The sequence below is a fragment of the Cryptomeria japonica genome, chromosome 10 (assembly GCF_030272615.1).
Source record: "Cryptomeria japonica chromosome 10, Sugi_1.0, whole genome shotgun sequence".
Taxonomy (NCBI): Eukaryota; Viridiplantae; Streptophyta; class Pinopsida; order Cupressales; family Cupressaceae; genus Cryptomeria; species Cryptomeria japonica.
Window position 1 is genome coordinate 640,037,362 of NC_081414.1, and position 17,333 is coordinate 640,054,694.

General features: G+C 36.5%; 1 protein-coding gene across 5 annotated transcripts in view; it reads left to right on the plus strand.

The window, feature by feature from the left end:
* The window catches only part of LOC131073395 (uncharacterized), a 90,190-nt gene extending 78,205 nt beyond the window's left edge, over positions 1–11,985 (plus strand). For all 5 annotated transcript variants that reach the window (XM_058009825.2, XM_058009824.2, XM_058009826.2 and 2 more), the window contains 2 exons: positions 2,981–3,138; positions 11,280–11,985. In XM_058009825.2, the coding sequence (XP_057865808.1) occupies positions 2,981–3,138; positions 11,280–11,387 (266 nt within the window). In that variant the 3' untranslated portion in view covers positions 11,388–11,985. The remainder of the gene's footprint in view (positions 1–2,980; positions 3,139–11,279) is intronic.
* The last annotated feature ends 5,348 nt before the right edge of the window (positions 11,986–17,333 follow it).

Genomic DNA, 17,333 nt, shown 5'->3' on the forward strand with positions numbered 1-17,333 from the left:
TCATTGCTTGTCCATTCCACGCACGTCCCACTTGCTTTTGCAAGGTACCTTTGATGTTATAAGGATCATCGCCCTTGTCCCTTAGAGAGGGACAGGAGCGATCCATGATTTTTCTCCATTTTGAGCTCAAGTTGGTAACGTTTAACCTTGGTCCATTGTTTATTGCCTTCAAAATAACGTCCTTTACCTCACCCGTCCTCGCTTCGCTTTGATCTTGAAGGAACGTGAGTGTTTTTAATAGCATCGCCTTGGTCCTTGTCCAAAGGACAGGAGCGATATGGACTCCTTAGCTTGATTGATAATGTTTGGACGTTCAAAATCTTGCATGAATTGATCAATATACTCAACATCGCTCTGGTCCCTTCCTGAGGGACAGGAGCGAAATTCATCATTGTGAGCTTGTTCTTGAAGCAAAACAAGGAATCCAAAGCAAATCGCCCTGGTCCCTTGGAGAGGGACAGGAGCGATATGGTCCCTAGGTCCATTTTGGTGATTATTTAACGTTTGAAATCTTCATGCATCACCTTTCTACCTTTCCGTGGACCCTCTAAGACCTTGCAAAATCTTGTCCTTACGTAAATCTTGCTCAAAATGATCAATACATCTAACATCGCCCTGGTCCCTTCCTGAGGGACAGGAGCGATCTATGTTATATGGTGTCAATTTCTTCATTTTAACGTCCCTTGAGTGTTTGCGCATGATGAAGATGCCTTGAAATGTCCCTCGCCACCTTGTCTTGACTTGTGTCGACCTTGAACTTTGGAGGAACGACCTTGAACTTGCATAGGGAGTATTATCATCATTGTATCGCCCTGGTCCCTTGGAGAGGGACAGGAGCGATCCTCCCCTTGTGGCCTTCATCTCACTTTGCCAGGTTCCAAGTTTATATTCAACGGACTCGTCCTTCTTCACTCTATTCGTCCATGCCTTGACATCATTTGTAACTTTGCAAGAAAAGCAATTATATCAAAAATCGCTCTGGTCCCTTCCTGAGGGACAGGAGCGAGCTAGGCATTTAACACTGTTATGGACGTCCCAAAAATCTTCAATTTATATTCAACGCATTCATCTCATGTTTTCCCTTGTTTTTGAACGTAAACTTGCCTTGACCTTTGTCTGGATTTTGCATAATGAAGGAAATCGCTCTGGTCCCTGGGAGAGGGACGAGAGCCACAAGGTACCTCGTCCTGGTCCCTTGGAGAGGGACAGGAGCGATTTGGTCAATATAGGTCATTCTCCTTCGTTTTTGCATCTCAAATTATATTCATTTGGCAAAGTATCTCCCTTCGGACCCTTTCAGATTGTTAAGTTTTCAAAATCTTGCAAGGACAAGACGAAATTTGAATTGTAGCTCCGGTCCTTCACTGAGGGACAGGAGCGATTTTCCCCCTGGAGGCATTTCTGTGCTCACGAAAATCTTCAATTTATATTCAATAGAAAGATCTCGCCGTTCTCCATCACTTCCAACTTGAAATTTGTCTGGACTCTGCAAGGATGATGAGATATTTGAAAATGAGCTCCCGTCCTTCACTGAGGGACAGGAGCGATTTTACTCCTACAGGCCAAAATAACAAGATTTTTCACATTTTAACTCTTCACGAGGCGAAAACAAATCAATTCCAATGCCCAGGATCAAAATTCAAAAAAGTCAAAATTTGGTCAAAATATTCAATCGGACAGAAATTCACATTGACGGTCAACACTTAGACAAATTTAAGCTCTGCATGAACATTCCAATTGAAAATTAGACCATTTTGGCGAAATCATTGCATTCAAAATTTGCATTCTAGAAAAGAAGCTCAAAAGCTCTCAAAAAACAACTGGATTTTGGCTTGAAAAGGCAAAATTTAAAACCCTAAGGCTTGGCCCTAAATCCAGACAACTAACTGACTAACAAAACCCTAAAAAACGAAAGCGAAAACGAGCGAAAAACAAGCAAAAGAGGGGGTCCCCATTTGCGATGGGGCGATGTGTGAAATGGTCACAACACTTCCCTAGCCTTAGAAGAGTCTTCAGAAGGGAGCAGGTGTTGATAAAGGAGGAAGAGGCCTCCTTCATGAAGTGTGGGTCATCAGAGGAGCTACCCTTATATTCAACTGCAGCATTTGTCTTGGGTGTGTATTGGCTACTATACTAGCTAATTGTTTATTTGTTGTTGTCCAGATACTCTTATAGCCCTCCTACCTTTTTGGCCTTCATTTGGTATTTCTTAACTCCATGTGAGTGAGGAGCAGCTAATTTAATCGTCATGAACTTTTGGAAAAACATTTAGCTAAAAATGATTATTTCCAACTTCATTTTGCTGGGCTTGCAGAAAATTCTTTTTAATGTTTAGGTATTGCTGTTCTTTAAAGAGCACTTTTGACTGGACAAGTAACAAGCTTTGAGAACTTGTTGGGATTGCAAGAGCTTAATAGAAAAAAATGCTTAACTTGTGTTATATTTAATTGTATTGCTTGTAAAAAGAAATCTACTTAGATTGTTTTTATCCTTTTGTAGTTGAGAAAATTCTCTACCGATTTCAGGCAGAACCTTACATCCAACTACGCTTATGGGCTCCATGGAAACTATGATACCTATTCATTTCAATCCTGCAGTCTAATTGGATTGTTCTGGTTTATTTTCCAATCTGTGTCCTAACTTACAGCGTAAGGATTGCACTCTTCTTTCAATCCTTTGTTTGATTCTTTTGAGACTTACTTTAAAGTGGCTGGCTTCTATATACCTTATCCTTCTCTGTCCTTAACAAAATAAAAAATCTTTTTTCTTCTACATGTTTTATATTCTTTTGGGCAGATTTTACAATAACATTTAGTTTGATGTTTAGAATTTATAATCAATGCAGATTAGTTCTTTTTATCCCTAATTTGTAAATGTGCAATCTTTGTTCTTTCTTTAACTGTAAGCATTCATTATTGAATTGATTTTTTTGTCCTCCACAAGACCATGACAAATTGAAACAACTATTTTCATTAACTAGGGCGTGGTTGGAAGGCCTCTGAGTTACGCCTCAAGTCATGGAATGATCTGCAGAAACTCTGGTTTGTTCTCTTGAAGGAGAAAAATATGCTGATGTCTCAGCGGCAGATGATGCAGGCTCAGAACTTGCGTTTCCCCAATCCAGAGCGGATGTCCAAGGTTAGTAAGTATATATTAGCAGAAAAGTGAAGTTCCTTCTAACCAATACGACTTTTAACCTTTTAGAATTTGCATTGCAGTTGGCATATGAAGACATTTTGAAAAAGTAAAGTTTTCTGTTATTCCATTTCTTGATAATATGTCTTCATGTTGTAGGTGTAGTTTCTACATCTTTTCAAAGTAAACCTAATTTTCTTTGAATAAAAAGATGCCTAAGGTCTATTATTAGATATCCAAGCAATACCAGTCAATAGCTTTCAAAAGTAAAGCAATCTCCAAACTCTGAGCAGCTGTGATTTCTTCTTCATCCTTGTATAGCCAACTAAGGATGTCTTTATCTTCTGATTCTTCAGCCAGTGTGCCCATTTGGATAAATTTACCATCAAACTTTGTGAAGGGTTGTGTTGCTTGATGTCTTGATGTCTTGTCTTGATTTGTTGTATAAGTCTTGGGGAGAGTTGTTGATGTTGATGTGTTCCCTTTCAAGACATATTTCTGCGCTCCTGTTGTCAAAATTTATCGACGCATGTTCTTGTTTGTCATTGATTTTTATGACATTCACTTGATTGTCATATGCCGATATGTGATTGATGGTGTTTTCGTATATGTGATTAATACGAGCTCCTTTAGTATTGTTGGACGTTGACACTCCTCTTTTGTCGTAATTGGGAAGAGGATTTTTGATAGCTTCATGGTCACCATTGGTTTTATGACCATCGACTTTTAAGTCGCCCTTGTCTCTCATGTCTTGAACTATGTTCTTCAGCCTCATGCAATAATTTGTGTTATGCCCTTTGTTTCGATGATAATCACAATAATGTGAGTCATTCCACCAGGGTGGTTTGACTTGGGGTTCAAAGTTGTTTGTGGCTGGCAATGTGCTGATCTTATTTGCCAAAAGCTCCTGAAATGCTGATTCTAAGGTTTGTCCTAATGGCGTGTATATTCGTCGATACGAGAAAGCATTAGTGTTGCCTCTTTGGTTTGTGTTGTTCCCTTGGTTGTTGTTGTTGCCTTGGTGATTCTTCTTGTTGTTTGATGTGGAAGCTCCTTGGTTGGTATTTCGTTGATAAGTGTTAGTGCCTTGATTAGCATTTTTTTGATCATTATTGGATGGTGGGTTGCCTGATAAAGTCAACACTGGTTGTTTAGACTTTACATTGTTGGCATCGATTTCCCCATCATTAACAATGTTTTTGTTCCTTGTCCAAAATTTGGACTTGTTTGAATTGTTGTTATTGTTTTAATTGTTAAAGGTGTTATTGTTTGATGAATTAACACCTTCCTTAAAGAACTTCAATGTTCCTTTCTTGATGGAAGCTTCCTCTACTTGGATACCATTTTCTATTAATTTTGCAAAAAATGGTATACATTGTAGTTTGAGTTGATAACTCATTTCACTATTCAGATTGTCTATGAAGATTTCCATCTTTTCCTTTTCAGGCACATCTCGTGGATATCTTGAGACCATGCGCCTCCATCGTTGTAGAAACACCATGAATGTTTCATTGTTCTTTTGTTTCGTGTTACACACATCTAGCATGGTGATTGCGTGTTGAATGTTCTAGGAGTATTGCGTTATTGAATTTGTTTACCAACTCATCAAATGATCTGATGGGAGGTGTGAGTTTTGACAATCACTCCATTGTTTTCCCTCCCAAACTTCTTGGGAATAATCTCATTAAGTATGTGTCATCGTGAGCAAACTCTAAGTTCATCGTACAAAATTCTCGAACGTGATCATGGAGATTACTCTTGTAATTTTTGTGCCCTAGATTAGTAATCAGATTTATGTCTTTTAATTATGCCCTAGTTTGTTAATCAGATTTGTAACATTTTAGTAAACTATAATTCAGTAAACTCAGAAATGAAGGAAGTAAACAAGAGACAAACACAAATACCCTGGGAAAACCTCCAAGGAGGAAAAACCCAGTATTAAAGACCCACAGGTCAGATTATATATTCTCCCTTAATAGCACAAATACAATACTTAGCTTCCCTTTCAGATCTGATCCCTTTTGTATGACAGATTTGCACTTCTAAGCTCTTCAAGTCTGCACCAAAAACGGTGTATGTCCTCTTGGACAAATTCGCACAATCATAGACAAGTTCGCACAATCCTTGTGTAAATTCTCACCTTTTACTTGCAGAGCTAATTCGTTGAATGCATGAATGAATGAAATGTATTTGCAAGATGACTTTATTTATATGAGTCCTTGGCCTTTATTGATATCCAAGTCGGCCTCCTTCTTTTGGCGCCAATTTATTATTGTGGTGTAGAGTATTTAGGGAGGCGTGGAAGTATAGGGCTGGGCTTAATCTTGGGGGCACGTTACCCCTTTAGGATAGGGCCCAATCCTAAATGGGTTCGGATGTTGCCTTAAGGCAATCCGAACCTATATTTACCTAGTTACAAACAACAACTCTTACCACCATATTTGTCATACTTTGGTATATCTGAATTTTGGGGAAAAGGTACCATGTTCAATCTCCTATCAAAAGGATAAGGACAAATGTCGTCTAATGAATATCGTACCATGGTCTCTTGTTGCATGTCCTGCATTTGTCTTTGAATTGTTTGGAGTTGTTGTGTAAGAGTAGCTAGGGGCGCATATGTCCTCCGAGGGGAAGCTTCCCCTCGTTCATTAACATTGTCTCGATTGCGGGCATGGTCTTGTTCGTGAGTGTTGTCTTGTTCATGGGTGTGATCTTGGTTGCGTATGTTTTCTTGATCATGTGTCTCTTCTTCTCTCCGTTGTTCTTGATAAGCATAGTTTCTCGCTCTTGTTCTTGAAATTCTCTCATCTATATTCCTTAAGTTTTCTGTGTCGAAATCCTCAGGAATATTGACTCCTTTGCTAGTTAGCATGAGTAGATATTTTTCCTTATTTGCTTCTATAAGTCTTTCTACGAGTTTTTGGAAAGATGCGTTCTCTTGACATTCTTGGAGAAGTTCGTCGGTGATCTCTATTTCTCCCATATTTGCATATTCATCAAAAGGATTGGACAGTCTACGACTCATACTTGATTTTGGTTGTGATTCCTTCTTCTTGTTTTTCTGAGATCGAGTGATAGTGAATTCTTCTTCTTCTATTGGGGTTCTTGGTGGAGTTGGTGGCTTAGGCCGAGCCTCGTTATAAGCGATAAGAAACTTTGGAAAGAAAGCGGGGTTAATCCTTCCTCCACTATTAAGGCGTTGGTTGAATGCTGCTTTCTGAATATAAGCCCTACTTCTCAAAGGTTCTTTGTCAAATTCATTGGTTTTTCTTTGGACATGAATGCGTGATGTGATGTAAAGAGTTGACGGTTGATATAGAGAAATTTATTCCTCTTGATAAGTGCCTTAGAACTAGGTCGTCTCTTCTTCAACTGAGTCTTTTGATGAAGACTTCTTCTCAAAATATGGGGAGTGGTCATACAAAATGATCAAATGTTGATGTTGATGTTGGATATGGATACTTTGTTTTAGATGCTCAAGTTTATTTATCAAGTAGAGGTTTAGTTTGATTTGCTTCTACGATAAAGTGTGTCAAATGATATGAGTCAAGTTTCCTGATGTAGAAACTTAATTTGACAACTTGAGGACCTAACTAGGTATTGATGTTGATAAGATTTGTTGGATGGTGGAAGTCTTGATCACTCTATTGGATACTCCTTAATTTGTTGGATGAAATCTTATCTCAAGATAGTTGATGATTTGATACCTCTTTCTAAAGGTGCTTAGTTGGAGTTGGAAATTCTCTTTTCTCTAAGGTTGCTCTTTGCTCTTTGTTTTGAACTGATTGTTGTATTGGTTGATTTGCATGATGTTTTAACATTTGTGACAAGAAGACATAGCACACATGAAAACAATGATTATCCCTATGCTAAACATTGAGTGTATGTTTTTGTGAGGATGTTTTCAAATACTCGATGTTTGTACTGGTTTGATTTACAATAGAAGACACGACCGATAGACTCTTTATTCAAAGGTCATTGACAATATTATAGCCCACTAGTCTCTATACTCCGTTAGCTCAAATAGCCTTGTCACCCCCTAGAGGGCGCCCACTTTTTTTCCTTTTGCCAGAAATTAACCAAAGTGAATTGCTTCACAGTTGAGTAGTTATCTTGGGAGATATATGGTGAGTAATCTTGGGGGCGGATTCTTCCCCACCCTTGCACTATGATATTGCCAATGTTTGACAACTGACTCGGCTCAAATTCTCTATTGCTATGGTTTGTAATCAGGCTTTCGTTCGGGTTTTAGTGATAAACTCCCTCGAGAGGCTTCCCAACCTTTAGAACAAAGGCTTTATGTATCTTAAAGATACTGGGGGAAGACTAATCACTGAGCAAAACCGTTGGAGGGGACTTTCGTCAGCCTCCAGATTTGATTATAGTGGTTTGGAACACTTGGCGATAAAGCTGTTTCCCACTTAGGTTGTTCCCCTCTCACCGGCCTTAATGGTGCCTTAAGGGCAACTCGGGAGGGCAGGCCTTCTAAAGGATTTAATTGCTTGAAGTAAAAAAAAACATGAAAGAGTGGTTTGGTTTTTTGGTCACCCAATTAAGGGGAGAGCATATACCTATCACTTTCGAGACAAGGCAAACAATGTTCTTTTTATTCTTTGCAAAACAATGATTGGTTAAGACCTATTTTGGAGATGTTGCTCCAACAAGCATGGTGTTTTTTTTAGTCCCACAAAGCAATTTGTTTGTTTAATCTAGGAAATGAAATCCTGGTCAACTTAAAATAATGCACGTTGCTTTGAGATGGAAATCGCTTTGTAAAACGAAATGTGGATTGTTCTTTTTAATCTTGCAAACAGGTATTGATTGTGAATTTTTTAACCTTTGCAAGAAAATAAAGATTGTTGTTCTTTTTATAACCCCAAAATTTGAAGTGTGAACCTAACTTGCAAGAAGGAAAATGTGAAGTTGTTCTTTTTAACCTTGCAAATTTGGTTATTTTTAAACCCCCAAATGGAAATGTGAGATTCTTTCACCAATTGAAACTTAATGAGGTTCTTTTTAGCTTGAAAAGAAAATGAGTTAATTTTAGCCAATTTTGAAAAAGCTAGAAAAATTAAATTCAAATCCTACTTTAACTTCTTCAATCTTGCATCAAACTGTTAGACCTGCAAGAAAACACTAGTTAGAAAAATCAAACATCATATGGTGGGCTTCTCCAAGCCTATTTTCAAATCTCGGTTAGAAATCTCCTCTGTTAAAGCAAAAACTCGTATGAGGTTTCTCACCTAGTCGTACGACAATTCCCATATGCCCATACGACAAAATAGTTTACTCGTGCAGGTTCAAGTATTAGCTCGTACGAGATTAGAAAAGAGACAAAGGATAGAATAACACAAAAAAAAGCTCTCTGTTTTCACCATAAACTCGTACAAGTTTCTTCACAAGCCCATACGACAAATGGTAGGTTCCCGTACGGCAAAACAAGAACCCTCGTACGAACTTACGTGAACCTGTGGAAAAATTGTTAGAAAGATTGGATTTTAGGGGTCTTGCCCCACGACGGGCACCAATTAATGTGTGGTTAAAGTGTGGGGGATGCGTGCACCTGCAAGAAAACACAAATCATACACACACATGAGACATTACGTTAGTGAAATCAAGAGATTGGAAATGCAAACTAATTTAATTGTTAGTCCAAGAAATCTCAAGATTGCTATGCCCGTCCCATGGTCCTCTATCTCTAAAGATCTCTAAGATTCAAGGTGGCCCTCACTTGGAAGAGCACTTGATCCTCAAGATGACAACCTAGAGAACGAGTTATGAATGATGATTCTAGGATCAAAATGACTACAACTAAGATCCTAGCTAAGATGAGATGATGGATGGAGATGCAAGATGCAAGATGAAGATATAAAATGAGTTCCAAATTGAAAGATTAAGTGAACTAATTAGGCTAATATGAGGATGAGATATGAGAATGCTATGAAAATGATATGAATTAAGCTAGCAAGATATTCTAAACATGCATAAACAAACTAAGCTATAATGCAATTAAGATGGCCTAAATGCTTGGTGATGGGGATTGAGCTCCTTGATAACCTTCACAACACAATTAGACTATAGTTTGGATGCAATAGAAGTGGATGGATCCTTAGATTGAAGAAATGGGCTCTATGTATAGAGAAAATAGAGAAATGGATGGTTGAGATTGAGTAATCTCAACAAGGGCTAGGATTGAAAGTTATCAATCCATGTGAGAGATTCAATCCAATCCCAAGTTGACAAATGTCACCTTGAGAGGGCTTGAGAGATGCTAAGGAAGCATTAGATACTAATTGAGCATTAGGAAAGGCTTCAAGGGGTGACATCAATGGATAATGCTTTTATCCAATGAAGTAGGCTATTGTCCAAGAGGTAAACTCTTGTGCAAGGATAAAAGATGGTCAAGTGGACAACCATCATGGGTTAGGGGTGTGGGCTTGTAAGAGGCATTAAATGCCTTTTGAAGACTTTGGAGGCTAACTTGCTTCAAGAGGAAAACTACTAGTGGTCTAGGGGACAAATTTGTAAGAGCCTTACAAATTTGGGGGTATTCAACAAGTTACCTTGTTGAAAGGAGAATGTCTTAAATGCATTTTGAAGACTTTCTCAAATTTAGGGATTGGCCATGATGAGGAGAATTAGGTTAATTAATGGAGGATTAGAGGGATTCTAGAAGAAATTAGGAGGGCAAGTGGGAAATGTAGGAGAGGGCAAGTGGGTGAGGAAAAATACGAATTTTAGTAAATTAAAAAGATTTAATTTAGCCAGAAAAGGATGCAAATTGCATTTGTAGGATTTTGCAAGTGGGAATAGATTTACAAATAAATTTTGATTTATTTAGATGCAAAGGAGATTTTAATTAAATGTGGATTTAATTAAAAATGGGAAAGGGAATAAATTGATATTTTTAATTAAATGTGAATTTAATTAAAATAGCTAGAGGGGGGGGGGGTATTTAATTAATGTGAATTTAATTAAATGGCTTAGATAGAAGAAGGGGTTTAATCAAATCTTTAATTTGATTAATAGGCTAATTAGAAGAATAGGGATATTAATTTAATTAATAGGTGATTTAATGATGATTAAATGAATAAAATCCATTTAATTAGTTGTTCCAGTTTTAGGTGTCTACACCCTGCATCCTGTTAAAAGCTTAAATGAAGAAAAGTACTTGCTTGTTCAACAAAATAAAATAGATTTAATGCACGGTTTTAGGAATTTTAAATGTTTTGGTGAATCAGGAGGCTGTTTGTTGACCTTTGAGCTATATTTCAAACTTTTTGGAGGTTTTGGTTTTAATTGCCACGAACCAAAGTTCTTTGGGCATAAGGGATTATGTAGCATCAGCATCATCTTTACATAAAATTTCATTCAAGGCTATTGACGTTCCTGTAACTTTTCACCTTTGTTGTGGTAAAAAAAATGGGGTGTACATCTTTTCAAATATACTTTTCAATTGTTCTTGGGAGTTTGCATAAAAAGTACTTTGTCTCTTCTGAATCTCTGATACCCTACCTTTGTACATGGTTGTGATTCATACACAGGTCACAAGATCTACCATCATTATATGCCAATTATATTCAGAGCTCTCATAGAATGTTGTCACATCATGTAATATTTTAATTCCCTTGTAAAGGACATATTAGAAGTCCTTGAATGCTTCAGGTTTACCATTAGGATGAACTCTGTTTGTAGTAGACCTCACATTTTTGTCTCTTACTTCCGTAAGTATCTAATCAGTAACTAAAATTGCAGAATGCTGAAATAGGCTTCTTATCAACATAAGAATTTTAATTTTTATTAGAAAGCTAATTTTTGTGCAACAAAATTTGTTTGAGGGACTTTGATGAAATTCAGTCCAAATGAAATCAAATTAAAAAAAAAGACATGATTTATCATCTGCCAAATTCACAAGAGCTGTGTGAGCACCTTCTATTTCGGTTTTTGACTTGATTGGTGATTAGTTTACAATCATTGAATAGTTTTTGGAATCAGAATTAAAATATGTTTAAATTTAGAAGCTGCATACCAACCATGGTTAACTAATGGATCCTTGCCATTAATTATTTCAATTGCTCGGTGTTGGTTTTGCGTAGCAACCTTATCTATTTGTATTTGAATATAACTATTGTTTTCTCTTGTAGGTGAGGAAATCAATGTGTCGTATCAAGCATGTTCTTACTGAGAGAGCATTGGAAGAACCTGATCACAGAAGACAGGTTGAAATGAAACGCATGATAAATGATTTGTGAAAGATCATCTTAAGAAGTCAAGCTTCAAAACAGGGAATACTTAGGTGTCCCGCATAGATTGTATTCTGCAGAATACCATATATTCAAATAGTTGTCTGATCAGTACTGTTTTAAGAATATGATTCTATCCAATGGCCCTTCTATACATGATCTGAGACAAGTCAGCTTTTTACTCCACCGTATGTGGAAACTATCATCCTTGATTTTTATCGAGGATAAATGTCTGGAACCAATTTAATATAGTAACCGACCAAATAGACTAACTCCAAAGCAACCTTAATTACTTGTAAATACATAATAGTACTTTGCTAAATGGTAATATGGTAAATTGATTTTGGAAACATATAAATAGTATTAGAAACTCGGCATTTAAACTTCTCATTTAAATCTTTATACGGATTCTGCATCTTCTGGCCAAGGCAACATTTTATTACAAATATTTATTAAACTCAGCCTTATCGAGGATGTTTGACAGCAGCATAGAAAATATGCTTACCTTCCATGGGGAGCACAAAGAGTTATATATGAACGGCAAAAAAGGATGCTTATCTTCACAGGAATAAGCTGTTTGCAAACAAATATAAGCTTGACTTTTACATGATTCAGTGTGAGTATTGTTTCTTAAGCAGTGTATCCTACAGTCAGTTGTTCATTTGTTTTTAACTTTTTGGATGTCTGTCTAAATTGATGTCTATGAGTAAGTGCATATTCTCAATTTTACTAAGTGCCTTTTTAGAGCAAATACCAAGGTCCAAGAATCTTTGCTATCTGAATGATTCATTAAATAATTTCAGATTATTTAAAGACAGATGCAACTGCCGTGTAAAATCTCAGCATAATCCCAGTATTTCTTAAAATGATAGCATCGGATCAGGTATGGAGATTTGACAAAGCAATTTCAAACAAGTTTTTGTAATCTTCTCTTTGGTTTGTGTAATCACAATATTAAATAAAGACAATGTTTAACTGTGATTGAAGGAATATCTGAAGACTTTAAATAAATAAATGTATTGTTTTTTTGTAGCTTGGGTGCTGGCTGTTGTGTTAACCAAGAATCAATTGCATGCATTAGCAAAAAGGTCTATGAATCTTCTGATCCATGAAAGAGTGCAATAACTGTATTTTTTAGATTTTTAAAATGCATATGCAATGGGCATTTGTCAAAACTCACATTCTGAGCATTTGCTGAAATGGTAGTTTTGGTTGAGTTTATGAGATTTTACTAAATAGTTTCAAATAGGTATATGTAAATTTTTCCTTGGTTTTGATTAGTTGGCAGGTGTTTAAGAAATCATAGTCAAAACTGTAGATTGTGAAAATAAATAAATGTATTGTTTTTGAAGACAACGTTATATTCATCTTTGTTGGCATTAGGTAAGGTTTCCAGGAGACGGGGGTACTTGCTGGTACTGGTATTAGTATGGCTAATTTTAAAAAATAGGAGATGGGGGTACTTGGAGGCATATGACAAACTTAGAAAACAAGAACAGTGGTAAAGTTTAACATTAACTTTAAAATTGCACAAAAAGTGAAGTTAAAATTGCTTATACTACTGGTGCTATAGCCAGTTTAAATGGTTTAGTGAAAGTAGGGTAATATAGGTGTTGAGCACACTCGATATTGTCGGCTAAATAGCAAAGGCAATCTCTCTTTAGAATATTACAATAACAAGAAATCAGTCATACAATTGTTTATGTCCCTCTCAAAAACTCTACACTGTTAGTAGATCCGATCACTATAACTTTGCATTGGTTTTTGCCTTCCTGTGACACGATTTTCTTATTAATTTTTTCCCTACAACTTTGCTTTGCTACATGCTTTTTTTATTTGTTTGCTTTCCTTTTTTTTTTTTTCCCTTTAAATGCATTTTGCACTAAGTTTTTTGGCAAGAGACGTCAATGTTTGATCGGGAGACTTCAGAGATGGCAAGAGACGGTAGCCAAAAGCATCCTATGCATCCATAAGTTTTCGGTCTCCATCTCCAGTATTGAAGATGCGTCTCTGTCTCCGTCTCCTTCTCCGGTACTGGAGATGTGTTTCCGTCTCCGTCTTTGTCTCCGAGACATGTCTCTAGGGGTAGGAGACTAGTCTCTTGGTAAATATGGCATTAGGTGGTGAAGTAATGATTCAAGGTTCAATTGTTTGTGCCAACCAACAAATTAAAATCTTGTCATTCAATAGCAAGTCTTATACCAGTTTGTTGGATGCCATGTATAAGGTTTACTCTATAGTGAATCATCTATATTCTCTATGACTTGCAATGGTGTGCTTATGTCGTGACTTACGTTCTTTGATGGTGTACAATTTTGAGAGCAAACGTTTTGGCATTGTAGCCTTACGAAACATTGGGTTAGTTGAAATTGACTTAAAAGAGTAAGTTGGTCAACATTATTTATTGACCACACACAAATGATAGCAACATTATGCCTCAATTGATTAAAGCGGTCAAAAGAAGTCACAAATGAGAAAACAAATTCATAAGAGAGTTAAAGTATCTATGGAGCCTATTTGTATGTGAGCATGATTTTATCTAGGGCAACTTGATAGTAGCAAAATAAGTTGATCAATTGCTTGAACTTTTACCTAGACTTTCTGCTAGGCATTTCATTATGTTGCAAGAACTTTGTGTTGGATTTAATTGTGAATTATAGGGACAACCAATCCTACAACGATATGAGAAAAAGTATCATTATGAAGAGGATGATTCAAACATTGCTTTTCAATTTGAAGGGTTTAATACCATCAATCCCAAACAAAGGTAGGACAAAAAGACTGCATTATAAATGAGTAGACCAAACAATTCAACAAATTGATTGACTATTAGAACACGAGTGAAGACAAGGGTCTTCTAAAAACCCAAGATAAATTAGTGAGAGCCAATGTTGAAGTAAAAGCCTAATTTAGAACTAGTGAATTAAGGGTTGACTACAAAGACATATTGAATAGTACCGAGAAATGCTCCTTTGTGAGAGGATCATATTTGGAGGCTAGTCTCATTAGCAATATGCACATCCATTAGAAACCCATCAATTTTGTATTTTGGAAATAACAATGGTTGAGAGGTTTTCCAACTTCACTTTGAAGAGTGGTGATTGATTGGTTCACTAATGTTCCAAGCATTGATGCAACCACTTAGGATACATTGAGAAATAATTTAAATTTTTAGGTGATGAGATTGATATTGTTATAGAAATCTCTAATACTCTATAAAATAATCATGAGAAAATGTGATCCTACAATAGGAAGCTCAAGAAACTATTGGATAGACCTTAGAACAAATCATTTGATGGCCTAAAGAAGTGATCATTCATTCAAGGTTTGAGACCCTTATTTATTATGAAGGAAGATGAACATATTTTCACTTATGAGGATAATTGCACAATGGATATTGAAAGTGAGAATAAGATATCCTTGTGCTTAATGAGTGAAGATGATAGTTTTGATTGAATTGGATATGAAGCGGGTATTATTATGGCTCTTTAGAGGGATATGCTTTAAAAAATTAGAGAAGCATATCAAAGCTTCTGTGTGGAGATTGTAAAACAAAAGCTTATACTAGGGTTAATTGTAAAACAAAAGCATATAGTAAAAAAATGCTTGCACAACTTAAAAAAAAAAGGGCGCCCAACTATTCTTTACCCAAGGAGAGCTATCAATGGTACCTATAACCTTGATGAAGCACAACCCAATCACATCTATTAGTGTCTTAATAAGTATTAAAACTAAAAACATAACAAATGCCAAAAAATTGAAGATAGATTCAATATAACGATTAAGGTCATCCAATAATAGTTTGGAATGCAATAAGTGGGGTCATATAACAAGGGACTACCCTACGAGTCAAAATAACATTAGACTTCAGCAATAGTGTGGGTTTGGAGACCATAGTGATGACAATTGTACAAAACAAGCCAACACCAACATGACTAATGTAAACCAAGTCAACAACATGATTAACATAGTTGGGAATGACGTTATGACAAGTATTTGATTGCAAGTAAAGAAGTTCCAAGATAAATGTTGAAGAGAGGTGACGATCTCATATAGGTGTAGAAACAAACAATTTTGGTTAAGATAAAGCTATTGCAAGATAAGTCTCATAGTCCATCACACTAATGAAGGTAATGGATTTATTGCAACACATTTGGAATTGAAAAATGGTATATTATTACTATACAAATCTCTAGCTCAGACATGGAAAATACATAGGCATAACTAGAATCAAATAGTAGATTGTAGGTTGAGGGGGATAACACAAAGCACAATGAAGAGACTATAGTTTAACCTCCTCTATCTAATGATTAAATAATCAAGCCTATGCTCTTCACAATGAATTGGGACCAATAATTAACAATCATACATATGGAGAAATTAGGGAGTTAAGTGGCATGTTATTACACTAGTACATTCGGGGCTAATTTCCGACGGCCGATCGTTGGAATTGCGACTAATTTTCGTCGGACTGTCGACAAATGAAACCGTTGAAAACTCGCCGTAGGACTTTTCGATGATGCCATTGAATGTCAGAATTACAACGACACCATGAACTCTGCCGACGGCGGTCGTGATCGCTCTTCCGATAAAAAATGTCGTCAGACATACAGCATCCTCGTCGGATGTTTGTTTAGTTGGCGTTAGAATTTCGATGACAGCCAGAAACTTTGCACCAACGAGAATGCTGTTGGTCCAACGGTTTGGTCGTTGGTCTAGTAATATGCATCGATGACCGTCCGACAAGGAAGTGCCGTCGGACATACAACATCCTTGTTGGATGTTTGTTTAGTTGGCGTCGGAATTGCGATGGAAGCAGAAACTTTGCACCGACGAGAATGCTGTTGGTCTGATGATTTCATCGTCAGTGCAAAGTTTAATTGCCGTCATAATTCCGATGGCTATTTTTGTTAAAATAAATAAATAAATTTGATTATTATCTAGATGTAAAGCACACCTCATTGATATGTACAATGAATGGTATTCTATCCCCATCAGCCACCAATAGGGGGCACTGGTTTCAAGCTAATATGAGGTGTACCATGGTTGAGATGGTCCAACTCCTAAGAGGACTCTATGAACGTCACTGAGTACTGGTAAACCTATTAAAAATGGTGCTGATAGGGAATTAACTAACCCAAATATAAGAGCCTTTAAAGCCAATTTTCTGGAAAAGGAAGGGACAACACCAATGGAAGAAGAGCAACCCAATCAGGGAGATGAAATGACTTTATCTACTTTATCTAAGTTAGTTGTTCTTGTTCTTCTTTGTTCTTTTCATAAGTTAGTTGTATGAGTCACATTTGGTTTGCAATGACTTTATATACTTGAAACCTACTTTGGATGTTTTTCTTAAGCTTGTAGCCTTTGACTCCCTTGCATGTTTTCAACATTGCCCCCCATCAGGTTTCCATTTTAGGTTATCAACCTAATGGGAATGGCACAACTCTGTCTTAGTAGAAAAATCCATTTGCCATCAACATATTCTCCCCAAGTTTGGTATCTAGCTTGAATGACCATTTATCACATTCTATAAAAACTCTAGCACCATAAAAATTTCATAGCACTAGTCACATAGAGGTTCACATTCACTAGAATCAAGAGCTTATTCACAGACCAATTGTTCATATCCAACACCTCCTAAATTCCAAATAGATGTCAACACCTTCACAAAACACTTTACAATAAGTTTAAGGTATACGTAGCCCTTCATTTCTCTTTACTTGGGTGGTTTTTTTTTCATTATTTATGGGTTGGGTTTTATCTCTCTTTTTGAAGGGGTTTCTTCTCTTGAAGCATTTCTATGCTAAGCTCACTCTCTCTTTCTCACATTGTATTTGTGGTGAAGGATTGAGGGTTTGATATCTCCATGTATCATACCTTTAAGGACAACAAGATTGAATATACACCATGTTCAATGAATATAGATTAATTCACCTTGTGTTTGGTGATAGA